This window comes from Sebastes umbrosus, chromosome 16 (assembly GCF_015220745.1).
Source record: "Sebastes umbrosus isolate fSebUmb1 chromosome 16, fSebUmb1.pri, whole genome shotgun sequence".
NCBI classification, from domain to species: domain Eukaryota; kingdom Metazoa; phylum Chordata; class Actinopteri; order Perciformes; family Sebastidae; genus Sebastes; species Sebastes umbrosus.
The window spans coordinates 28,023,526-28,050,258 of record NC_051284.1 but is presented as its reverse complement, the minus strand read 5'-3'; the positions used below and the strand labels follow the sequence as shown (position 1 = coordinate 28,050,258).

The 26,733-nt window shown below is 41.2% G+C and overlaps 1 protein-coding gene across 5 annotated transcripts in view; it reads left to right on the top strand.

Annotated features, from left to right (window-relative positions):
- The window catches only part of atrn (attractin), a 170,147-nt gene that overhangs the window by 93,972 nt on the left and 49,442 nt on the right, over positions 1 to 26,733 (top strand). For 2 of the 5 annotated variants that reach the window (XM_037796501.1, XM_037796499.1), the window contains exon 26: positions 19,385 to 19,463. In XM_037796501.1, coding sequence (XP_037652429.1) covers positions 19,385 to 19,463 — 79 coding nt within the window. Of the gene's footprint in view, positions 1 to 494; positions 1,995 to 14,104; positions 14,452 to 19,384; positions 19,464 to 22,205; positions 24,802 to 26,733 lie in introns of those variants that run through there. The other 3 variants (XM_037796502.1, XM_037796503.1, XM_037796504.1) reach the window with 3 other exon arrangements.

Here is a 26,733-nt window from a genome sequence, read left to right as displayed (position 1 = left end):
CTCCCTCTCCTCTTTTGCCTCAACCTTTCCCTCCACGTCATCCTCTCCTTTCATCTCCAGCTCTCCATCTCCCCCTTCTCTTCTGTTTTCCTCCTCTCTTTCTCCCTCTGCCCCCTCTCTTCTGTCAATCTCCCTCGTTCCATCGCCCTCTCTTCCTCTCCTCTCTGTTTTCTTTCCTCCCACCACTCCCTCTGACTTGCTCTTAATCCCACAGCTCAGTCTTTTTTTTGATGTGTGTGCTGCCTGCCACTGATTTAGCACAGATGAGTAGACCTAAAGTTAGCGAGCTCGCAGCCTTGTCCCTGTTTGCTTCTGGTTCTTTTGGGGCGCCGCATTGTTTGTGTTGCGGGGGAGGAGAGGGATGCTAATTAACGCGGAAATTGTTTGCTCTTCTTCACTCCCGACTTTCTCTCTTTGCGTCTTAATCTCACTCTTTCCTCGCTCTCGGTGTTTTCTTTCTTTCTCTCTCCGTGCCATGTTCCCTGTGGGGACAGATGAAGGTGGTGCCATCCCCGTTATCTGCAGCACCAGCAAAGATACCCCCATAAGCGTTCTGCAGCCCCAAAACAGATGCATTAAACATCAGCGTTAACCACAATGAAAATGCACTCACTTATTCACGTCCAGCTGCCCAGCAGCTCTGGCCTCATTATGTTGAATCATGGCTTTTAAAAGTGAATCAACACTCTTTTGCCCTCCCTGTTTAAAATCAAGCAAAGTCAGGAAGTTTCAGAGTCCAAACATTTATGGAAAACTTTTTCACGAATGTTATACAAATTGAATGTTTTCTTCCAGGTCTGAAAAATCCCTCGAGATTGTGAAATTTCCAAAATATTTTAAGAAATGCAATGAAAATGTGTTCTCCAGCTTCCTTTTTTTCTGTCAACTGTCATCTTTTTAATTTAAAACTCGACAGCTGCTAAAGCAAGCCCCCTTTGAAGTAATAGTGACCTGAATGACAAATTTCTTGGCTACATAAGTCCAAACTGCTGGATGGAGGAAACTAAAATGCAACTTCTTTAAACATTGCACACTGGGACATATTTGTCACGGAAATATTGCCGCCGTTGTGGCTATTTTGAAGTCAGACTTTATACATCATCTCGCCTACAGTTCGCTCTCACCCATCTAGTTCCGATAGCTCCTTCAAAGGGAAAGAAAGTTTGTTTGTTTTCTGAATAGTTTGTCTGGTTTATGAAGTGTTCAGTTCAGCAAAAGGTGAATATGTAAGTGGAACTTAACCCACAGAGGTTACTGTGTCTTGGAGAATTAATGGTACTCGAATACATAATTTAACAAAATAAAGAAATAAAATCTTTAATGTCCTATTCAGCCGAGCGTTCATATTTCAGTGGAGCAGCGAGATCTGACCCCTTTAACACCAGTGTGGGCAAAACAACAGAGACATAATGTTTTGATGTAACTTTAATCCTGAAAGAAGAACAAGGTCAAGGCGCGTTGATAAAACTGTCAGGTTTTTGAGACAACACTCAACTCCTCTGACCTGCAGAGCTCTTTGTTGTGGGACCTGTTTATTTTGTATTTTTTGATGGATACATCAAAGTAAGTGAAGGAAAAAGAGTTTCTGAACTATTCCTCCAGAGCGCTGACCACATGTTGGCCCGCTGTGGCGTTTACTTCTTAAAAAAAACATGACTTAACCTTCTAATAGTCAGCGCGGCGCCGAGGCCTGATGTCCCAGAACATTCTGCCTCCCCTGAGAGAGTGCTACCTCCCTGGCATATCTGTGCTGCTGACAGCTAATATTAAAACACCCGTGCTCTCTGATGGGCACTTACATCCAACCTGAGTGCCTACATATATTTTTAGTAAGTCTGGTCCCAGTGGGAAGAGAACCCCTGATGCTGGCGGTGTTGTGCACCTAAAAGTGTCACCAGTCGAAGACACTTGAGTCTGTTTCTTCAGACTCTAAAGTATATGTTCTGATTCCAGTCTATCTTAAACAGGTGGCAACCTCCGGGTCTGAGAAGTGAAGCCAAAGTTAAAGTGCCTTTAACTGTCATTCTTTCTAACAGCCAGCAGGGAGCGACTCCTCTGGTTGCAAAAAGAAGTCTGATTGTATAGAAGTCTATGAGAAAATGAGCCTACTTCTCACTTGATTTATTACCTCAGTAAACATTGTAAACATGAGTTTATGGTTTCAATCCCTAGTTTCAAGTCTTCTTCAATACAGCATGATGTTCATTTAGTAAATTATGGTCCCATTTAGTGTTGAATAAACCGTGTTTCATTTTCCTTGTTTCAACAACTCACAACATGACTGTTACTTAGCTACAGCAGAGTAACGATGCCATAACCGGTGAAATCAATGCAGACTTATACTTGCAAGAACACTTTGGTTCATTTGGTAGATATGCATGAAGTCTTGTATGTAATGTAATGCAATTAATTGATCCTACTAACAAGTACTTTCTGTGTATCAGAAGCCTGACATCTTATTCCTTTGTGCCATAGTACGTACTTACTTACTTACTGTAAAACCCATTAGTGAGCCACACGGTTGCAGTTGGGTGACATGTTCCTTCATAACAGTAAACAGTAATGACCTCCACAGAGCTCGTGTGAATCAGCACCAGGCAGCTTCAACGCCCTTGGAAAAATGTCATCCTCTTTTGAGATTAATTATTCAAATTTAAAAACACATTTAATAATCTTAATTCACCTCACTTTGCAGCGCGTTATCACGGTTGTGTATTTAAGATGATTAGTGATTTATATTCGCTCTCTGAACAGAGGGGGTGGCGTAATTTGGTTGGGGCAGCGTAGGCATTAAAAGAAGGGGGCACGCCCTGGGCAAAGTCTGGGTGGGTGGGTGGGTGAGTGGGTGGCTGGGATTCGATGAAATGAATGAATCACCCTGCTGCCATCAAGGAGACAGACTCAAATGAACATCAGAGTTTTCTGTCTACATCCGAGGCTTTCGATCTTCACTGTTGTGCCCTTCTGGAGTCACATTCGTCACTGGTTTGTTTGCTTCTCAGCTTATGTTCAGTTGCGATTTTGAGTATCAAAGCACCATCATCAAAATCTACCCGACAATGAATTCCTAATCGCCATCAGACCCCGAGTACCAGCATCCCCATCAGCATGCAGCAGCAGAAAGCAGGCAGCGGTGTTATTCCACTCACTGACCTTGTTCTCCACCACTTACCTCGTTAAAGCGGAGAGGTGATTAGTGTCGTCACTCCCGGGTCTCTCGAGTCGGCATGCTGGCCGTGTACGTCGCTCTCCACCTCTCTCCACCTCCCACTGTCAACTCACCCTCCCATCCTCCACAGCAGGGCCTTTAACCCTGTGTATTTTTCTAATACAGGTGCTAAAATGGTACTTTTAGAACAGTACTGTTGCCTAAAATGTTGCCTCCGAGAACTGGTCTAAAATCAAGAGAAGGACAGTTACATTATTCATTCATGGTTAGATGTTTCGGACAGACGCCCTTCATCTGCAACTTTTGCATCTTGCAGTGTTGATTGGAGAGCTGTACTTCTCCTGATTTTGCTTTTTAGGATTCAGCAGCACCCGTTTACACATAACAGCATTAAGGGTGTGGATTTATTATCATTCGAGAAATAAATAAAAGCTTGACCAGCCACTCTCAAACATTGGTTCACAGCCATGCACACACATACACGCACACTATGGCAAGCCCTTTTAACATCTAATCAGTAGGGCTGACTAGTAACGATTCAGTTTTCACCAGTGGAAATTACACTTTGACATGTCAAAATGTAATTCTGACTAGTTAAAATGTTAATATAAGATATCTGTAAACCAATTTTACAAATATATATACACATGTTGAAATTGCATTTTGACTAGTCAAAACTGATTTACAGATATCAGATATAAATCCTTTTTCAAATATAATTGTTACTAGTACGGATACAATTTTGACTAGTTACATTTGTATTTCAGATATCTGAAATGCAATTCTAGATATCTATAATTATATACTGTACATATTAATTACAATATCAAGCCAACCCAAACATTGGCTTGAACGTTTGCCACTAGTGAGAATTGAATTGTTGATATCAATACTTAACATTTTGACTAGTGAGAAATGTGTTGTGTAGATGTCATTAATTAGAATTACAATTAGTCATAATTACATTATGGATATCTTGACTTGGAATTATAACACATGAAAATTGAAATATAGAAGTCTGTAATTGAGTTTGAATAGAAGTCAATGGTAAATGTCGACTAGTTGTAATTAAGTTACAGATAACTACAATGAACATTTCCACTAGGGAGAATTGTCGACTTGCAGTTATATCACGTCAAAATTGAATTATATATGTAATTGAGTTTGAATAGAAGTCAATGGTAAACGTTCACTTGTGGTTTATAAGTTACAGATATCTTCAATGAACATTTCGACTAGTAAGAATTGATGACTTGGAATTATAACGTGTCAAAATTGAGTTATAGATATCTGCAATTGAGTTTGAATAGAAGTCAATAGTAAAAGTTGACTAGTTGTAAATAATTTACAGATATCTACAATGAACATTTTCACCAGTAAAAAATGAATTGTTGATATTAAGAATTCAACATTACTGACTAGTGAGAAATTAACTATATATATTTATATATATTATAGATATCTGTAATTGAGTTTGAATAGAAGTCAATGGTAAACGTACACCAGTTGTTTATAAGTCACAGATATCTACGATGAATATTTCCACTAGTAAGAATTGTTGACTTAGAATTATATCACATCAAAATTGAATTATAGATATCGGTAATTGAGTTTGAATAGAAGTCAATGGTAAAAGTTGACTAATTGTAAATAATTTACAGATATCTGTAATGAACATTTTCACCAGTAAAAAGTGAATTGTTGATATTAAGAATTCAATATTACTGACTAGTGATGAATTAACATTTTCTGATATGTACAATTGCTACCACAGCTCCTGATCAGATGTTAAAAGGGCTCGTCACACACAGAGCCTCTCACATTGTGTTGGTCCCGGGCTCTGAGGGCAACGTAGTGGCCACTCATGCATATTTTTGGCAGCTTGAAGTGGCCTGAAACAGAACATAAATAATTCTGTTGTTATGATCATCATCTCACTATTCAGCCTCTTAAACACATCTGCAGGTTTAGACATTGGCACAGAAACTCCCTCCAATGCACACACTCGGTCTTTTGTGCACACAGACACACTCAAACTCGCTTCATTCAAACATAGGAGGCAACTGGCCACTCAGTGGTGCTGTGTGCCCTCTGAGCTGTATGAATACCCTTCACACACACACTCATAGACGCACACCAACTGGGTCTTCTCTTTTTCTCTACTGTATCTTCAAAGCTTCGGACTGCAGCCTACATGACAGCTCGCATTGGGGTCGGCTCAATACAATCAATTCCAAATGTCAATTTAAATTGCAACCAGTTTACTAGCGACAAATCGTTACCAATTATTTCCCCGTGTCATTTGTTGTCAGTGGCTTCATTATTGAGCCTTTTTGTCGTGGAATTCAGACAGAGATCCATCACTGTGATTTGTTGAAAAGAAAGTGACATTGACCCCTACCGTGATATGCACCCTGGAGCGTGCGGGCTCGCTGTTTCCTCTCACACACGCCGGTGTTTGTACACAAACGTCGGCCTCCATCAGCGTCACCAGCAGCGCTGACAGGGCGGGTGATTGGTGATTGACAGCAGGACAGAGTGTGGAGGACTCGGCAGCACAAAAACATAAAGCACATAGCTGTGATTTCATCCAACTGTCAAGCGAATGTCTTTCAAACTTTTGAAATGTTGTTGTATAAAAAGACTTCTAAAAATATATTTAAGAGAAAAAAGAAAGTATTTGTATCAGACACATTGTCATTGTTCTTAATAGTTATTCATTGATGCCCATATTTCATAATTTGCCCCCAATACTGAAACAAAAAAATACGTTTGTAGTGTACATGAAATATAATTCTCTGTATCTGACAGTCAACAGTTATTTGAGTGACAGAAAATGAATCAATGATTTTGATATTTGTGGTAGTATCAAAATGCATCGCATCAGATTGATCACTTTTCGCTGGGATTCGCTCATTTTTCTACAAGCAATGGCTTGAACAGAATAACTTGAAAGATGTATAATCCCATAATGAGATGAGTCAGCACAGAGTGGCTTTTGAAAGTACTACAAGGAACTTTCATTTTGTTTATTTGGCGGTCCGTGTGGACAAAAGCGGTAGTGTTTCTGAGCACCAGAGTCCATTTAGAAAACGTCTTATTTTTACTGCAGCAGGGTCTGACAGTCTGCCATGTGCAGTCCTGGTTCTGGTTCTCCTGTGCCTCCCTTCCCTCAAGTGGGCCCAGCAATATGGCCTGGGCCTGCAGCAGCATGGTGCCAGTGTTGGCTCTAAGTGGAGCAAATAGGCAAAGCTCTCCTCCTGGCCTGAGGAGTAGCTCTCCACGTCCTGCTGGAGCTCTGACTGCAGGTCGAAGGTGGCAGCGATGCCAGATCTTGGCAGGTCAGTGCCGGAGCCCTGCTGGAGTCTGAGCTGACAGAGTTCCTGGTGAATCTGAGTGCCGTAAATCCTGATTTTGCGGGGAATCTGACCCGATGACCGGCATTAAGAATAACTATATAGAAATAGCCAATCTTCTCGTTGATGGTCTTGTTTGCTTATGTATGTTATATAGAGGCATTAGTGTATTAAAGATAGGGTTGATGATGTTGGAAAGCTAGCATAATTTGAAAGTAGCATCGCCTCAGGAGCTCCGTCTAAACTCCCCCCTTCCCCTCGGGGCCCCTTCCATGGCAACGTCCCCCCACACACACACACACATGCACGAGCACCGCCGCATCGTGACTACTTCACAGACACAGAGCGGAGAGAGGACCTCAACTCAACAACGCTACCTCACGACAAGTAACAAAAATGCTGTTTCTCAAATGTGAGAATTTGTGGCATTTTTCAATTTCTTCATTATTGTAAATTGTTTGAAAAAAAAATCCTTGTGATTTGGATTTTTGGTTTGACAAAACATGACACACCCAAGGTCTAGGAAATAGTTTTATAAACTTTTAACTAGGGCTGTCAATCGATTAAAATAGTCGTAGAGAGATTTGTCAAGTATTTAATACTCTTATCACCATGGGAGTGGACAAATATGCTGCTTTATGCAAATGTATGTATATATTTATTACTGGAAATCAATTAACAACACAAAACAATGACAAATACTGTCCAGAAACCCTCACAGGTACTGCATTTAGCATAAAAACATATGCTCATATCATAACATGTCAAACTGCAGCCCAACAGGCAACAACAGCTGTCAGTGTGTCAGTGTGCTGACTTGACTATGACTTGTCCCAAACTGCATGTGATTATCATAAAGTGGACATGTCTGTAAAGGGGAGACTCGTGGGTACCCATAGAACCCATTTACATTCACATATCTGGAGGTCAGAGGTCAAGGGACCCCTTTGAAAATGGCCATGGCAGTTTTTCCTCGCCTTGGAGTGTTATTTAGCCTCCTTCTCGACAAGCTAGTATGACATTGCTAGTTTCATATGATACCAGTATCTTCACTCTAGCTTTAAAACTGAGTCCGCTACAACCTAAAAATTGCAAGTTGCATTAATGCCTTAAAGAAATCGGTGGCGTTAAAACAACTTTTTGTTTGACAGCCCTAATTATAACATTTACAGTTTGTAGATTAAACCCAACATGGAGGTTGCTAGTTGCAGCTTTTCTCCTTTCCTTTCTTCCTCTCCTCTCTCTATCTCTCTGTCTCTCTCTCTCTCTCTTCATACCATTAAAATGTAAAAATACATATTTGTATGGAAGCCCTGCTGCTTTTTCACATGTACATACACACAGTTTGCACATGATATCATTCAAACACACTTACACTTGCACACACTCGGTGTGCACAGTATAGTGTTTGCCCTCAGCTTGCTCCTTGTTATGTTGACTGACAGCTGGCGCTCTTCCCCTCTCTCTCCCCCTCTCTCTCTCTCCGCCCTGAGACACCTGAGAAAGAGAGAGAGAGAGGTAGAGAGACGCTTAACTCGCATTCAAACCCCGTCTGCCTGTCCTAAGGGGCCTCCCCGGGCTCTCAGCAGGGGCTGCCGCAGGTGCTGTGCCAGCTCTCCAAGCTTTCTACTCCTCTGTCTCTTTCTCTCTGAGAATCTCTGCCTCCTCTTACTCTCTCCATCTTTATCTGAACCTTTGTTGCTGCATCACCGCCTGTCCATTTACCTCCCCGCCTTGGTGTGTCTTCTTATTTTTTTTTCTCTCTTTGCTGCCTCTTTCCACCTTCTTTCTTATTCCTTCCACATTCCCAACCTTCTCTTCATCTTCCTCCTCATCGGTCTGCCTTCTTCCTCGCTGCCACTTTTTCTTCTCCCCCCACCTCTTCCTTTTTTCCCTCCTTTTCTCCCCACTCTTATATTCTCTGACCTCATTGTCGGGTCATCATCGAGGAGCCAGGGGAAGATGGAGCAGATAGAGAGAAGTGCAAGAAGTGCGCCTCGTGGCTAAACCTTCCCCTCTGATAGATCCGCGAGGAGCTGAAAGCCGCTCTGCGTCCGATTAATAATAAATGAGTCAGATCAGTCGTTTTGACTTCGCGCTTCCACTCTCTGCTCCTGCTCCTCCTCTTCCTCACCTGTAATGAGCAGGGAGGAGAGCAAAGGGAGCGTGAACTGTGCCGTAACGCCCCTCTAGGGGAGTCCCAAGAGGGAGGCAAAGTCTTTTCTTCCCATCCCATCAGCCTCGTGTCCACTCCCTCCCTCCCTCCCTCCCTCCACGCCTCGTGCTTGTGTCTTAAGGGCTGCAGAGCTCTCGCCGTTCATCTGTTTTTGCTAGCATTTTTTTGTTAGTTTGAAGAGAAGCATCGTGCTCCGGGCCCCAGTGCAGGATTGTAGGAAATAGAATATGACCTGTGGAAAATCCCGTATTTTTTTTTCAGTTCTTTTATTGTTTTTGGTCTGATCTCTTTACCTGTTCAGAACGAAAGGTGCAAAGGCTCGGCTTACTTTCGTTTTTAGAGGGAATCTGCTCCTTTATTCACCAATCAATTTCTAAATCCTCATATTCCCTCCGCTGCTTTTGTCCCTCTTTCAGTGCAGCTTTTGTTTTAATCCCCGAGTTTTTATCACCGCTGCTTCTACTTTGTAGCAGTTTGAGACTTAAAGGAACCGTGTGCAGCATTTAGGGGGATCTATTGGCAGAAATATAATATTAATAAGTATGTTTTCTTTAGTGTATAATCACCTGAAAATAAGAGTCATTGTGTTTTTGTTACCTTAGAATGAGCCGTTAATATCTACATAAGGAGCTGGTCCTTGTTTCTTGGTCCATGTTTCTACAGTAGCCCCGAACGGACAAACCAAACACTGACTCTAGAGAGAGACATCTGCTGCAAATGGTGAACTCAGGAAGCTCCAGCTTCCACAAAATAGGGCAGCACGGTTGGTTTTGGGTTGTGCACGAGTGCCTCTCCTGGCTTACAGTTAATAGGTCATTATTCAATACACCTGTAATGTTCAAGTCAGTCATTAATTGAAACTATTAGTTTATAGAAATACTGCGCATTACCACAACACTAGAGGGTCAGTTTGTACGGCTTCATCCTAGAACCGTTCCAGGATTTCCCAGTACCAACAGGAAGGAGTCCCCTCCCAATATTATCCCCACAAGTGTAAATAGTGCGTTCCGTTGACGTACTCACAGTTCTTCGTACCAGAGTTATCATGTCAGTAAAGTCAGGTCAAAGTAAGAAGTCCGGACCGTGCTTTCGTTGCCACCTGTCCTGCCTCTGTTAGATTAAGCCGGGTTTATACCCTCTTTTATTGAACTTCCAAAACAATTGCAATTTTCAAACCACAATGGCTGCAGTTCTAATTAGCTTTAGCCTGTCGTCTTAACAAGTTCTAAGAGGTGAAATCTATAATAACTGTGTAAAAAATAACTTGAATTATTTGTAGCTAATTAACATCAGTGAGTTGGCATTGGGGACAATGAACAAGGCTGTTTTAAGAAAAGGTAGACAACCAGTGCACACCACACTGCAGCAGCAGCATGCTTCTGACCTGCCTTATTAGCTGTAGGAACATGCCTTAATCGATTTAGCTTTATGTCTACCTTACCAAAAGACAATCTAGTCACTTTTCCAAGCTCCCTATGGTGCTCGGAGTGAGTAGACAAACTAAAGAGATTATACAGAAATTTGTATTCTGTGCCATGTGCAGCACCGCTGCTGTTTCAGGTGGGTTAGACTTGCCTGGAAGTGTCCCACCACCCACAGTGCTGCAGGGCTTAGCAGTGACAAGTGCAGGGCAGAATGGGACCTCTGAGCAACTGCTGGTTTGTGTGCGGTTCAGTGGACAAACTTATATCGGCTATAGTGAAAAACGAAATGGCGTTTGGCTGGCGAGCAGGTTTAATTTCCCACCCGGGGTAAAAGCCAGCGCCAGGCAGGCTGCTGGATTAGTATTCAGCTGGCTGTAGACAACAGAGCCGGTCTGTTGGTGTTTGCCCTGTGGCTGTTGTCTTGCTGTCAGGTTAGCCAATGACACGTCAGAGCTCACCTCTCTGGCCTCAGCAGTGGATATAATACACTCTCTATCCTGCTCTCTTAGTTTCCACACTCAGTCTGCCACTGAAACGGACAGCTCCCATCATTTTTGTTAACCTGATCTAGTCGAGAAAGGTTTGCTTGACACACCGTTTTTTTTGCATTCAGTTACGTAATCATACTTTGGACCTACTTTTACCATTGAACAGCTAAAGAGACTTTTAAATCAAAGCTAGGAATCACTAACTCACAGAGCTATACAAATTCAACATTTTATCCAATGTAGCAATGGTATCACCCAATATAGTATCAATATATTGCAAGAAAACATCTACAATACATCAGTGAACTTATGCTGCCTTTAAATGGAACTCGTGAGCTTGTGGTTAAAACATGGGGAGTCGTGTGCACGATATGCTTGGACTTCAAGTCGTTCAGTTGTGAGAAAAACTGCTGCTAGGCAACGACAATATTAATGTTATTATCGTTGTCTAGAAGCCACATAGGCTAACAATTTAGCAAGCAGGTTAACATAATGCAGAGGCGTACGATGAGACCGTTGAGAATGTCAACATTTATTTCAAACATATTATAAAATTAGGAGAAAAACTCAACTAAAATTACAATATATTAACTTATTATACTCTGAAAAATTAACTTCCTAGCCTCTGCCATTTCTGATGTCAACGAACACATCACAACTTGTGAACTCAGAGTTTTCAGAAAATTTCCACTTATGAAGTTGTGAATACGACAAGAGGGGGGCGTTCATATCGACTCTTCATGAACACGGTAAACACGGCCTCATTTGAAGGCAGCATAATTAACATAACCCCCAATCAAATTATCCTATAATCTATTTTTATTTATGAGGCACAACTTCCCTTCTCTACACTCTGTCTTTTATTTCCCTAGACTTGGCATGTATTTATGACTCAGCTGACAGATTAATCAAACATTCTTTTTCCAGTATTTCTATTAAAGTCGAGGGTGCAGAAATGTCATTCAGAAAACCTACTTAGCGTGGATAACAACATAAACGGGAAGGCAATCCAGGCTCTCCAAAATCATAGAAACAAGTAACATCGAGGAAGGAAATATTAAAAAGCCATATTATAGTGGCTAAATCATTAAAAAAGCCAACATGTTTAGACCACTGTAGTCTTCATCAGGGCTTTTAACAAAACAGCTGTGGCCTCACCTACATAGCAGAGGTAGGGGACTCAAGTCAGACTCCAGTCGCAAATTTGAGGACTTGAGACTTGCTTGATTAACATTGATAAAAGACTTGACCTTGACTTCATGATTTGAGACTTGTCTTAGACTTTGACCGATGATTCGAAAGGTATTGACTAGTAAATATTTGCATTTTTCTAGATTGACAAGTTACGTTTTGTTTTTGAAGCATGATTGGGTGATTTCTAGTGCAATGCATGCAAACCTGGCAACCTACTAGGACGCTGCAGAGCATGCAGTGATATGAACAAATCAATGAATATGTATAGGCTTATATAACACATGCTTTATTTATCAAATGTGAGCTAATATATTATTTAATCATGACCATGGTGTTATTGATATTTCCATAGTGACATTTATGCCAGGCATTACTTTTAATTATAGAAATAATTTTATTGTAGAAAAACAGTCATTTTATACTGTAATTGGGGCGGTCAGCATTTACTTTGGGACGGGTTCAATTAGAATTTCATATGACTTGACTCTCACCACAGTAACTTGGGACTTGCTTGAGACTTGTACATGTGGGACTTATTCCCACCTCTGCTATGGGAGGCAATCACATGACCCAGATAAATAACATGACAGGTGAAACAAATTGAAAATAATGAAAACACAAAATATGATGAGATGAGATTACACAGAAAATAAATATTATTTTATTAATTAAAAGTGTTTTGTATACATCATAAATGGAAGATAGGTACCCATATATAGGTTTTAACATAGGCTGTATATTAGTGCATACTGTACATAGTGAACATGTCTAGTTAAATATATAATTCCTGTGTTATTAATGTCATCATGACAAGAAACCAAACTGAAAACAAAAAGAATCAGAGTGCACAAACCTGTTGTTTAACTTGTCATTTATGGAGCAAATTAAGAGGCTTTAGCAGGTACCTGTTAGCAAATATAACTTTTAGTGCAATCATTATCTGATTTTAGCAATGTGTTTTAACACCTCCCTAATTAGCTGCTAGAGTGAAAATCATGTTGTTTTGCATGTTAGCTGGTGTCATTAAAAATACTGTGTTTATTTTAAAGGTACCCTGTAGAGTTTTCACCAAAAAATAAAAAGTTTTGATAAGCATAAACATATCTTTTACCAGCCTATGTAAAACACAAAGGTGTGTTTGACATGACATTTCTGCAGAGGGAGGGAGAACAGTTGGTGTGGCAATAAAATGAGCAGAAGAAGAAGAAAACCAAATTAAACAAAACAATTAATAAAAAAAACTTTGTAAAATCTTTATGAGGTAGGAAATTAATTAATGCTTGTTAGGCCTTGAGGATATACACAATATGATGCAAACAAAACAGATTGTTTACAGTGAAAACTCCACAGGATATATTAAACAACTTAAATCAGAGTAACCTTTATATAAAGCAGGAACTTTCCATTAAAGAAGACATCAATCCAAATGAAGACCGTGTGTCTGTCAAAAGCACTCTTCTCCTCTAATTAGCACTAATGTGTTACTTTGTCACTTGTCTTTGTATTTATACCCGATGCATCAGATCACACTGTGTGTCAGTCAGACGCGTTTCCTTCAACCTCCGCGACTCCGCTGCTTCACCATCTGTTGTCGGTGGCCGTGCAGAGGTAGACGTGGTGCTCTATAGTGACTGTAAGCGGGGCCTGGAACTCAAAACTGCTGCATCATAAATCAGTTCCAGCGTGGCTTTAAATAGATGTTACTGAAAAACAAATCACACCAGTGGAAAGTTACAGCTGCCCATTGCATAGTTTTACTTGTGTCATATAAGAATTTCATTGCTGCAGTTTACAATTTCATACCAGAAAGTCATATAGACAGATTCAAAAAACTCAAAAACTTACTGGATGCAGGAAGAACAACAGATTTGACAGCTGCAAACTCAGCTTTCTTGGTCAATACAGCAAGCACTGAGGAATTTATTGCTTCAATCATCTACATTTACCATCAAAACTGTTTGACTATCCACATTGAAAGGTGGCGAATTCTCCCTTTAATGTGACAATGACGCTTCAAACAAGGAGTGTGATTGTTGCGGGTGGTGCTGGTGAGGCAGCATCTGCCACTGGATGCTGATTTGTGTTCCCAGTGAGAGTGGGAGCTCTGGGTGTGATGGAGCAGGTTGGGTGGAGGAGGGGGGAGGTGAGAGCTGAAGCCTGACTAACTTGGCCAGCTTCCCCTCGTGGAGGTTGAGATCAAATGAAGCGCACTGTTCTGTCTGTTTCCATCTGTGTCTTCTTCTCTCTGCGTTTGAGTCCGTCTCTCTGTTGTTACGTTCTATATGTTTCTCTTTCAGTCTTTTGGTCTCTCGCTAGGGGAAGTGTATCGACGACGAAAGCCTGGAGAGAGTTCAAAACCAATTTGAACGTATCTCGCGAGTCTACGCACAGGCATGAATTTGTAAGAGCAGAATTAGATTTGTGCGCAAGGGAGGACTGAGTCTTGATCGTAACGAGGATCTGAGCGTTCAAGAGGAATTGTTTAACTACATCTGAGCCAGCGACAGGGACTCTCACGCTCGTGATGATCAGAGCTGCCCGCGCTCACTTTTGGCAGTCTGAATACCCTTGAGCGCAAACCACGAGCAGAGAGTCACCTGTTCAGTTCCCTTCTACTTTCAAAATAAAAGCTGGGACAGTGGCGTTTTTAACCACCTGATGGAGACAGGGAGCAGTATTTTGGTTTTTTTTGTCTGTCAAAAGCACTCTCTTCAAGACATTATTATCATAAAAATCAAAAGGCGTTGACACTAAATGACTCAAATCACATTCAATTTGTTGGCAAATGATCTAGTTATCAAGCCAGAGTAATTTTGAGAGTTAAAAGTACGGGTCGTGTTAGTGGGATTTCCTGAATGTTTTTTTTTATTTCTTCTTCTCCCTTACTTCCGGCGCCCATTAATCAGACATAATAAACTAGGCGACTGTAAACGTTGGGTCACCAGAATCTACAGTGCAGATCCACACGCCCACAATAATTGAAATTGTCAGCTAACGGCATATACAGTAGGTATAGGTTGCCAATCATTCCTTACAGAGGACGCTATGTTCAAAAGCTAACTTTGTTCCTTGTGCAGACTCTAACTTCGTAAAAGACGTGAACTTCCTGATGTGGATGTGTGCTGTTGCAGCTTGCGAGTCAAAAATGATGCATTGCAAGCAACCCCTTGTGATCTCAATGCTCAGAAGACAAAACATCTGGAGCAAATAGAGAGATCAGACTCAGAAATGAGTGCACACTCTGCTGAGTCTGCTGTTATAAATGTTGATTTGGAGACTCAGAATTTGATTTGTGCTCTCTCATTTCTATACTTCCATATCTGCTTCTCTCTTTGCCCATTGTTCTGACTTCAGCTTGCACTTTAATCTCTCATCTGTCTTTCACCATTACTGTCTGTCCCTTTGTCTCTCCCTCTCCTCCTCCCTCCCGTCCTTTGTCTGTCTCTCCTTCTCCCTCCCACCCCGCTGGGCAGGGAGGCCTTTGATGCGTAGCTGATATCTATTCACGCGGGTCATTCATCAGCACCGTGTCGCTCTTTAAGCGGCGAGCAGGAAGCCTGATCAATAAGATGGCTGAATGGATGGATCTCTTAAGAGTCCTCCTCAGCCTGGAGAGGGAGGGGGAGGGAGGGAGGGCGGCAATGAATAAAGATCTGAACGCATCACAGCCACTATTAAAATGGGCAAAGGCATTTATATTGAAAGGGTGGTCAAACTTTGGAGAGAAATCTGCGAGATGTCTCGCTGAAAGGCCCGTACATCTGGAGAAGTTATGCTTCAACTTGAAGTTTCTGATTAAATCAAATTCTAACCCTTTAAAGAGAATTCACGTACATTATTCCTATGATCTCTTAACAAAAGAAGAAAAGGGGATAATACCTAAAACATGACTTTATTCTCCACTTATCCTAATTTATTGTGCATGCAAACAGTGTTGAGTTGAATGTTTCTTCAGGAAGCGACAGTTGTTTTTATACAGTGTGATATACTGTATGTGCATGGTGTTTCTTTCATAAGTCAAACTTCAAATAGAACTAAATTAAAATAATTTAGATTGTTAAAGGGGATTTTCAAGTGCATACTTGTATTTGAGGTTTCTATTACAACATGTTTACATTGCTTTATTCAAATGTGTGTATATATTTATTATTAGAAATCCATTAACGACACAAAACAATGACAAATATTGTCCAGAAACCCTCACAACGTGTCACTTTTCTCATACCAGCTGTGCTTCACCACCTCTTTTCACCCTCTGTCTGAAACGCTCTGTTTGAGCTCGTAGCCCCGCCCCCTCCCAAAAAGCCCATCGTGCTCTGAAAGGTCGGCTAGCCCGCTGTTGTGATTGGTCATCCGAAACAAACTCTTCAGACTCCGCTCCACTTCCGCTCTAACTATCTTTGTTTGAGGGTGTGCCAAACTAGCTGCTAGTCAGGTATTATGCAAATGTGTTACTTGGTGGCATCACCATGTTACGGAAGAAAAGGCGGGACTTCAAGTGAGGTGTTCCAGCTAGTTCAGGAGCAGTGTTGCTCCCTTTGACATGGACTTTGGGCTTTGTAACTTTACAAACCTTTTACATGCACAAAAAACTATAGAACACACTAAAGGAAAGGGGGAAAGTACAAAAGCATAATAGGTCGTCTTTAACCTTTTTCTCCTGTCACATTCAGTATTTGAATGCATGGCTCTGTGAATAATGTAAATACCGGGTGTTAATTGTACGAATGGTGAATTAGCTCCCAAATGTTACTGCGTGCCGCCGCTGCTGAGATGAATCTCACATCAGCAGCTGCATTGACAGTGATCACAGACTGTGACAGGACAGAGTTTGTATAATGGGGATGCATTCTTTAGTTTAGTTTGTTTTTATTGATGTAAAATGTAGCTCATTAGTCTGTGAAAACCTAAATACACATAATATATTCATAGTTATTTGGTCTCATTGTGACATTATAATTCAGCGTCCCGCAGCTCGGTTTTCTAGTTAAAACTTTGTGTTTTTGAGCCATCCTCGACATAAAACGTGAACGTGCTAATGTCTGTTTTTTGCTGGAGGAAAATGTGAGCTGATGTTTGGATCACTGGTGTTTAGGCGTTTTGCCATCACGCTGCTGATACTTTGCTCATCAACACAGCCAGTTGCGAACACTGACGTGAGCTGAAATATAGGAAGTCTGGGTCCACAGAGCCTCTGGAACGCTGACAGGAAATCAGGGAAAAGGTGCGACAGTCACAGAATGAAGTTCAGATTGCAGGAGATGTTGTCTCTGATGTATTTGCGCATGCACACACACACACATACTCACACGCACACACTCTCTTTGTCTTTATTTTTTGTGGTTTTCTTACCTGTCGTCTTCACAGCTTCCTAAGTGCGAGTGTGAAAGCAGCCAGGGGAAGTGGAGGGTGGCAGGGAACACACACACACACACACACACACACACACACACACACACAGTGACACTGCTAACAAAACCACCTCTTCAAGACATGTCACCCCTACCTTCATCACCTCAAGGTGATTTTGTCTCGAGTGCAAAGAAAACTCACGGTTTTGATTGTTCGTATTTTATTTGCACACATTGAAAACGCTGAAAATGGAGAAGGCAAAACAAACATTAAAGGGCCAGTGTGTAGGATTCAGGGGGATCTATTGGCGCAAATGGAATATAATATTCATAACTATGCTTTCTTTAGTGTATAATCACCTCAAACTAAGAATCATTGTGTTTTCATTACCTTAGATAGAGCCGTTTATATCTACATAGGGAGCGGGACCTCTTCCACCAACCCGTTCTCACTCCCAAATAGTCAAATAGAGAAGCTTGATCAGCACCCCACGGCGTCTGATACCGACGCACCCTTTAGCGTCAGTATGAGACGCACCGGGCTTTCAACTAACTCCAATGTAAAACCAACCCTGGTAAAAAGGGCGAGAAAGTCCAAAGGGAAGGCAGGAGGGGAGGTTGAATGGGTCAGCATTTTCATCCTGGAGACCGCCGTTCATGTCCTGTGTGAAACCAGGTCAACCTTGACTTATTTTACCTTAGTTTTGCTACGTAACAAACATACTTAAATCTGCAATGGGTAGACATGGAGTAATCTGAAAAAAATCATGTGCCTCTGTTACCTTCAGTGTCCTCCGGTGCTCCTAATGGCCACAGACCGGAGGAAAACAAGCAGTAAGAGCTGATCTGGAGTCTGCCGTCTCTGAGCAGCCGTCAATCACTCGCAAACTAGGCAGCGCTGATCAAATATTAATCAATATTTCCCTCCACAAATGTTTTCAGAAACATCTTGTAGTGTAATGTTTAGCTGTAAAATGAGAAAGTTTGTGACCCGGCAGCCATGTTGAGATCAAGTTGAGAAAATACCAAGCACCGCCCACCAGCCGGAGCACACCCAATAGGAACGCTCTCCTACCTGAAGGCCACCGTAGTTCTCCGGCACGCTTGTGAAACTGCGGTAGCGTGAGCCGCAGAGTGCAAAATCGCGGTACCGCCAGCCGCCGTCTAAATTTCATTGCTCCTAAAGTAGTGATATTATGGTAAGGATGACCACGGCTTTGCATTCGCCGGCTTACGCTACCGCAGTCTTGAGAAGGGAGTTGGAGAGACAAGGTACTTATTTGGTTGCAATCTGCAACCAAACCACTAGATGCCACTAAATCCTACACACTGTACCTTTAAGTACTCAAGTTAAAATGACAAAAAGTTCCTCAGTGTTAAAGAAATCCTATCCTGCCAAAGGAAGAGAAAAAACAAATCAAGATGACAAAGATGCTAATTAACGTCAAAACTCAGCGGGGAATCATCCAGAAATAAATACGGGATTTAAATATCACAGTTGGAGTATGTTCGGAAACGGAGGTGTATGTGTGCTTGTAAAGGTGTTAACACAGGAAGCAATCGTGTATGTCTGATTTACCATCCTCACGACCCTCCTGGCAATCTCATGGAAATCGTGGTTGGCCTCTCCGCCGCTCTCGACAGCTGCCTCCTCAGTCTGGCAGCATTTTTTCACTCACACCTTGTGTCTTGTGAACCATTGACATCATCCTCAGTTATTTTATATACAGCAACTGGGAAGATATTTTAATTTTTTATTCTATATCTTGTCGTAGAGCAGAGCAGGTTTTTGAATGTTGAAATTAAACTGTATTTCTTGTAGAAGGAATTTTGTATAACTTGTAATTGCTATAACATGCTGTTGGATGTCGACAGAACAAACTGCAGTGATGTTAAAACTTTACTTTAAAGTCGTCTTGGCAGAGCAGGGGTTAATCTATTTTTTATCAGGAGGCAAAAAAAAAACGAACGTTGGTCCACAAGCTCATTAAATAATAATACAGCCCGATGTAATCACCTCCTCTGTCAAGCTGCTGTCAGACCAAAACTCACATGAATATGCATTAGTTCGACGAAGAAAATCAGTGCTCGTTGATTAATCTATGTATGGCAGAATGTGATACACATAGTCACGCACTTAGGACCTCAGATGCTCCCAGTTTTTTTGTCATTTCTCTTCTTTTTTTTTAACATGTCTCCTCCTCTTCTCTCCCCATCTGTCCACAGCTGCTTCCTGTCCCTGCTCCTCGTGGCCGCCGTGGTTTGGAAGATCAAACAAAGCTGCTGGGCGTCACGGCGACGAGAGGTAAGTTAGAGATTCACGCTGACAGTCAATATTGATTTTGGCTACTCCGGTAGGTAGATTAACCACCACCACGATGACGCTGATGCTCAAGCTTGACATTTTTGGTTAATGTTGCTTAAAAAGAAGTTGGGCTGAGGTTTCACACCTGGAAGTAAAATATCCATTCGGTAAATGGACCATTGCAACATGCATCTCTGCATGACAGCTACAATATTAGTTATATACTGTAGATGGTGGTATAAGCTGAATTACTTTGATGGGTTTTAGAGCAGAATCGGAAACGTATGTTCTGAAATCACCATGGTTTATGATCAGAAATCATGTTTAATTGAGAAGAACAGGAACATTTAGTCTCGACTCTGATCTGTCCAAGACCATTTTTTACTTCAATCTGCAAGTTGCTCTGTATTTTTTTTCCTTCTTTAAACTGTGTTAGCTGCATTAAAGAGAGTAATAGTATTGTATCAAGGAGCGGAGAACTCAAAGCCAATCAATCAATCAATCAATCAATCAATCAATCAATCAATCAATCAAACTTTATTTATACAGCACCTTTCAAAAAAGTCAAATGCAATTCAAAGTGTTAAAAATGGATTTAGAGACTAATGCAAACCAAAAAAACCAATATAAAAGTTCATTGAATAAGAAAGCAATAAGAGATGAATGTTTAAGATAATAAAAGATAAATAAAATACAAGGAAATAAAAATAACAATAAAAATAAATATATAAAAATTATGAAACTACACAAAATAAGCAGATTGTATTAAAATAATAACATTTTTAATATTATAAAATAGACTAAAAGAGATAATAACGATCAGCAATAAAATGTTGATTAAATAAAATAAAGTAAAATAAACATTATAATGATGATGATAAATAAAATAAGTTTAAATTATAAAATTATAAAACTATAAAACACTACATAAAAGCCAGAAAAGACAATAGCTGAACTGGAATTTATTATTTTTTTATTTATTGTAATTGACTATTTGGGAGTGAGAACGCTCCCTATGTAGATATGAAGGGCTCATTCTAAGCTAAGCCAAGGTAGCTGTTTCCCTTTGTCTCCACTCTTTATGCTAAGCTCAGCTAACCTGGCTGCTGTGCTGTAGCCTTACAGTATATATTGGACAAACAACATGAGATTGGTATCGAACTTCTCGTCAAGCAAGCAAATAAGCTTATTTCTCGAAATGCTGAACTACTCCTTTTTTATGACGTGATGTTTCCCCGAGGCTCCATTCTGGGACCGGCGCTCTCCGATACCGACTGCCGCTGGGAAATGTAATCCGGGAATGCAGGATTGATTTTTCTATCTGTGCAGAATATATATAGTTGTAGATCTGAATCAAGGCAGTGATGCATCAGTCCTATTGATAATTAGTTCAGCACAGCGATTCATATCAATATGTGGATGTCACACAATTACCTGCAACTGAATAGAGATGAGTCAGCGTTTTAATTACTGCTGCATTAGCTTAGAATTGTGGGCAAAAAAACATCAAGCTTCAATCTATTCACTTTTTTATCCTCATTTGAAGTACAGTCACTTTTCTGACAGACTCTAATACATGCTTTTATCTCTAGCCGGCTTGATTGCTCTGAAGAAAAACCTTAAATTACATAAACTGCAGATAATACACCATACAGCAGCACAAAAGCTGACCAGGTCAGACGCACGGCTCGCATTAGTGTCTGCATGAATGGATTTTATTCATCTCGATTTTGTTATTTTGCTGCGTCAAATCATTTAGTAGAATAACGCACATGATTTTTCAAATATATTCTACATTCAATACAGCTAAAAACATGATCTACAGAATAGTAGGCATTTGCAGGTGCAAGCAATGTGATAATCAGACTATTAAGTGTCCGTAGAGGCATAGTGCATATTAATTAAAAACCTGCAGATGTTGTAGATACTCTAAAGTTCACGGACATCTCTGAAAACCAGCGGGTTTCTAACAATTTCTAAAAGCTCATCTCAGAAAACCGCATTTTAAGCTGTCAGTCATTGAAAGTACATTCCTGAAGTGCAGTGACCATAATTAATTGTTCCTACGGCAGAGCCCACTACGTCTGTCAACTGCAAAAAAAAAAGTCAATAATTCTTTGAAAGCAGCGAGCAGACGATGCCAAAGCAATCTGCCAGACTGTGGGAAGCACCGCAGGGTGCACAAAGGAGTGAAAATGACAGACAATTTTCAGGTCTCGTAACAATTCTGGGAAACCAAAATTAAGTAAAAAACAAGAATTCATGTATTGATTTCGAAGGAGGAAAGAAGTCTTACATCAAGCTGTCGTATCGTACCTGTGGCTCAGGAAAACAAGCTGGTGATATATATTGTGTGATGCACTGCAGATGTTTCGGCGACCAAATGTACACACAGAGACATTCACAGTGCTGACGGACAGAAAACAGGCATCCTGACAAAGCTCCCGTGTGATTGGTTTATTCCTCCTAAGATGACAGCAGCCACAATAGATTTGCTCAGTTGTTTTTTTTTTCTTTAAGTCATTGTCCAAGTTACTGTGATGGCATTTTATTTTGTCAAGCTCTCAGCAGCCTGACAACATGGCATGACTCGCTGGTTGGCCAGATTGACAAACTCGTACCCCTTTTCCACCAAAATGAGAAAATGAGACCTATATGCAGTCCACATCCACAAAGGGAACGTCAGGAGGTCATGGCGGTTGCGTTACCTGTTGTTTTTTATTTCGGCGTCCATGTTAACAGGTTAGAGCAGCCACACGGCCCGCGTGAGATGTCGAGGTCTCGCCTTTTTTTGACGCGAGCCGCGCACGATTCAACAGACAGTGAAGGTGATCTATTGACTGTATATTGACATCATATCAGCAACATTACTACAGTTCCGATGTCTTTATCTGTAAAAAATGTTACGGCGATGAAAAAAAGTAAAGACTTATTTTTAAATCAAAACTTTCATTTCAAAATAAAAGCCCTCGACTGTTTTTTCTATGGACAGAATTCCTTCATTTGTAAACACGAGGCTTTTGGCTTGACGATTTATCCGCCACCGCCAACGATTTACCCGCATTTGGCGGGTGGCGGGTGCTAATTTCAGACCCTGGTGGAAACTACTAAAAGTCACTGAGTGCATTGCAATACTCACTCCCTGAAAAAAAAAGACGAAATGCATTTTCATAGTGTGTTTCCTGAAGGGTTTGAACCACCTTTTGAATGAGTGGCTGAAAGGTTGTGTGCATGTGGGAGTGTGTTTCTCTCTCTCTGTATGTGTGTGTATATGTGCGTGTGTGTGTGTGTCTCTGGCAGTGTCTGAGGGCAATCCGAGCTATTGTTGTGCTTAATGTGAACTTTTGGTTTGTGCTTTTCACACTCGGTGCGCCGGCTGAAGTGCCTTTCGGCTGTAACCTCGCCCGAGAGTGCTGTCATCACCCTCACCTCCGGATGCCTCTTAACATCCTCCCCCTTCACCTGCTCCCACTCCGCCCTCTCTCCATCACACAACCACTGTTGTCCAGCTGGACCCTCTTCAGGCTAGCCTTTAAACAAAATTAGCACTGGACCTTTGTTGAGAGGGATGGGGCGGCTACAGGAAACTGTGAGGCCAATATTAAACGCCCCAACAGCAGGGTTTGCTAAAATGCCTTTCATGGAATCAGCTTGGTCTCCCCTAAAGATGGCAAAAAGCAGATATATAAGAGAGAATTAGTGAAATTGACTCGAATTTCAGACTCGAAATAAGGTCCCATGGTGGTCCACCGGAAGGGGCGTGACTTCGCCTCTCTTTACCGTCTGATAACGCACATTTAATGAGCTGATAACAGTGGAATCAGGTGCCTGAGGCAACAAGTCCTGTCCTAAAATCTGGACCAAAAAATGCAAAAGTAATAATGAAGGAGTTTCTAAATAATAAAAGAAGAGTAATGTAGGTCCATCTGAGTCCTGGATGTAAAGTAGGCACGGGGCCAACACTTGTGAAAAGATGTGGGGGGGGCTGAGAGAAAGCAGATACCATATTAGATATATAGTGAGCACCTCCTATCACAGATGTCGAGTTGAATTAGGGCTGTGATTCCTTTAGAAATACTCAGCAGTAGCGTTTGGCCTCCCACGTCCGCCTCCCTCCACACACACTGGAGAAAAAAAAGTCTGTTTTCTGTATGCATGAAGAATTATGTTTGGATATAACACTTTTCATAGTCTACTGCAGGATTTCCTCATAACTTGAGCTGTTGAAAAGTGTTGTTTTACTGCTGCAAAATTCATACAAAATACACTTTCATCATCTCTCACACATACAGTTCTTGCAACTGAGAGTGATGTGATATACTGTGAGTATAATAAATAGAGGAGACACAACACCAACCGAACAACATTACAGATCAAGAAAGGAGCTTGTAATTGTGCCACTGAGACTGTGTAGGAATCTCATTTCTAGTTTGAGCTTTAACTATAATTACCATGTCCTACTCATGCAGAAAGGCACACAGTTACACATAGCAGCCCTGCCTTCATGCATACGCATGTACAGCTTAAACACATCCTGACACATCATTTTCGGCAAACAGAAAGCTAATCATGTTTTTCCAACGAGGCCAACTCTCTCGTTACAGCCGTCTGCTTCTCTCGACACCGGGACCGTTCGCTTTCTTTTCAGCGCTGTCCCTTCAGGCTTCGTTCCCACATTCATCCCGGATTCCTCCATGTTACTCGGTGCTTGCATCAGCCAAACGGTGACACACATTTTGCAGCTAATTATGCCCACATTCACCTCACTCAGGCCCGATGCAGTGAGAAATGGTGTCCGTTGCATTTTATGTGGTCGTTGCATGGTCACGGGGACTTTAAGGCCGTGGCCCTGATCCTTGTACTTCTTACTCCTGGCTGCTTGTCATCTGACTGTAAGGAGTTTAAGCTTATTGTGCTGTCACAGTCATTGTAAGTCGCTCTGGATAACAGTGTTAGCTCAAGCCCTAAAATGTAAATGTCACTGTGAGCTCTTTTTAAGAAAGGCAGTAGAAAAACGGCTTGAAATAAAGTTTTTGGGACTTTTTTTTTACATCGCCCAAACGTTTTTCTTGAATTTCTTTCTTGAAAAAATAAATATATTCTAACTCTTGCTACAGTCAGTAACTGCAGATATGAATGATTTATGGATTATTGTCTTTGAAAATTAAAATGCATACGAGTACAAATGAAAAAGTAGGCATCAAATTAAAACTGTCTGTAGTATTGGTGGTTCCATATCATAATTAAGTTATATGGTAAGAAGGGCTGTCAATGGATTAAAGCACTTAATTCATCCATTTAATGTCCATATTTAATCGCAAATTAATTGCACATCCTTTATCTGTACCTTAAAGGGAGATGTGACAAGAATTTAATACTCTTATCAACATGGGAGTGGGCAAATATGCTGCTTTATGCAAATGTATGTATATATTTATTGTTGGAAATTAATTAACAACACAAAACAATGACAGATATTGTCCAGAAACCCTCACAGGTACTGCGTTTAGCATAACAAATATGCTCAAATCATAACATGGCAAACTGCAGCCCAACAGCCAACAACAGCTGTCAGTGTGTCAGTGTGCTGACTTGACTATGACTTGCACCAAACGGCATGTGATTATCATAAAGTGGGCATGTCTGTAAAGGGGAGACTCGTGGGTACCCATAGAACCCATTTTCATCCACATAGCTTGAGGTCAGAGGTCAAGGAACCCCTTTGAAAATGGCCATGACAGTGTTTCATCGCCAAGATTTAGTGTAAGTTTGGAGCGTTATTTAGCCTCCTTCATGATAAGCTAGTATGACATGGTTGATACCAATGGATTCATTAGTCTTTCTAGTTTCATATGTTGCCAGTATCTTCACTCTAGCTTTAAAACTGAGCCCGCTACAACCTAAGAATTGCGTTAATGCGTTAAAGAAATTAGTGGCGTTCAAACAAATTTGCATTAACCCGTTATTATCGCATTAACTTTGACAGCCGTAATAGTGAGTAAGTTAACTTAGAGAGGCTGACCTGCACTCTCCTTTCCCTTTGCTAAGCCATTTTCGGTATGCATTTACTGCTAGTACATAACAATGAAGATGTAGTACAGTATATGCATTGATAGATTGGATTCTCATCTTTTCAGTCATTGTGGCTATTTTCCAGAAGAATGCGTGTTATAAAAACCATCCATGTACAATGCACAGCAGTTGTACAACTGGCGGTATACAGCAGTATACAAGTGTAACCATAAAGATATGGCTTCTTCTTACCTTTTAAAGTAGTGAAATTATCCCACAATGTAATACATCCTAGAAAACTGTCCACATTCATTGCAAGAGTATAATGGTCAAAAATAGACCATTTATTTTAGTTTAGATGGAGCACTTGAAAGGGAGGCTGGGTCTGAGACGAGCAGAGACGGTATCCATCCATCATCAGCTGTCTGATTGATACTTCTGTGCGCCGTGTACTGCACATATATGAACATGCTGTAAATGCCCTAGTGCACACGACCAAGCTGTTTGAGTTTGTCTCGTGTTCACACCTTTGTAGTTCTGATTCATTTTTACTCTCATACTGGTAGGTTTTTAGGTGTGAATTTCATGCACTGACTAGAAATAAGTCTCGGACTATGTATGAGGCTCGTGTCACCGTGGTAGCAGGCTAACACCTGCTGAGACTGTCGGAGGTTTTTGGAATAACCCAGAGCCCACCTGTTGGGGTCTTGTTAGAGTGCGTTTCAGGTGCATGTTCTTCCTCACATGTGTGTTTGCTGTGCATCTGTTTGGATGGTGTGTACATATGTGTGTGTGTGTGTGTATTTCTGTACTGTCTGATTTTTAAAATCAAAGCCTTCCTTTGAGACCTGACAGTCCCTTTGAAGGTGCTGGAGCTGCCAGATGGCAATAGACAGACCCAACCACAGCAGCCATTTTGTGCCGTAGAAGGCACCGGCCTTTTGGTGCAAATAAACTCCACTGCAACTTGAGCGAGCCCTCAGTCAATGCTGGTTGATTATTCCTGCGGGAACATTCGAGTACAGACTATTTCATGTTCCTTTATTATGACATCTGTATTAACCTAAACTGTGTACTAGTGCAGTGCCCGTTCAAAACATGCCTGTTCAGAACGGGCCGAATACTTGGCCTGTGGTGTTGCTGCTTGCAGCTTCCTCGAGAACCGCTCGTACTGTACCGACCATGTAAAGTGGTCCACGAGGCTCCAGGGGAAAACACTAAAAATATAATTCACAGGGAGAAGCGAAAGCGGGCGCGT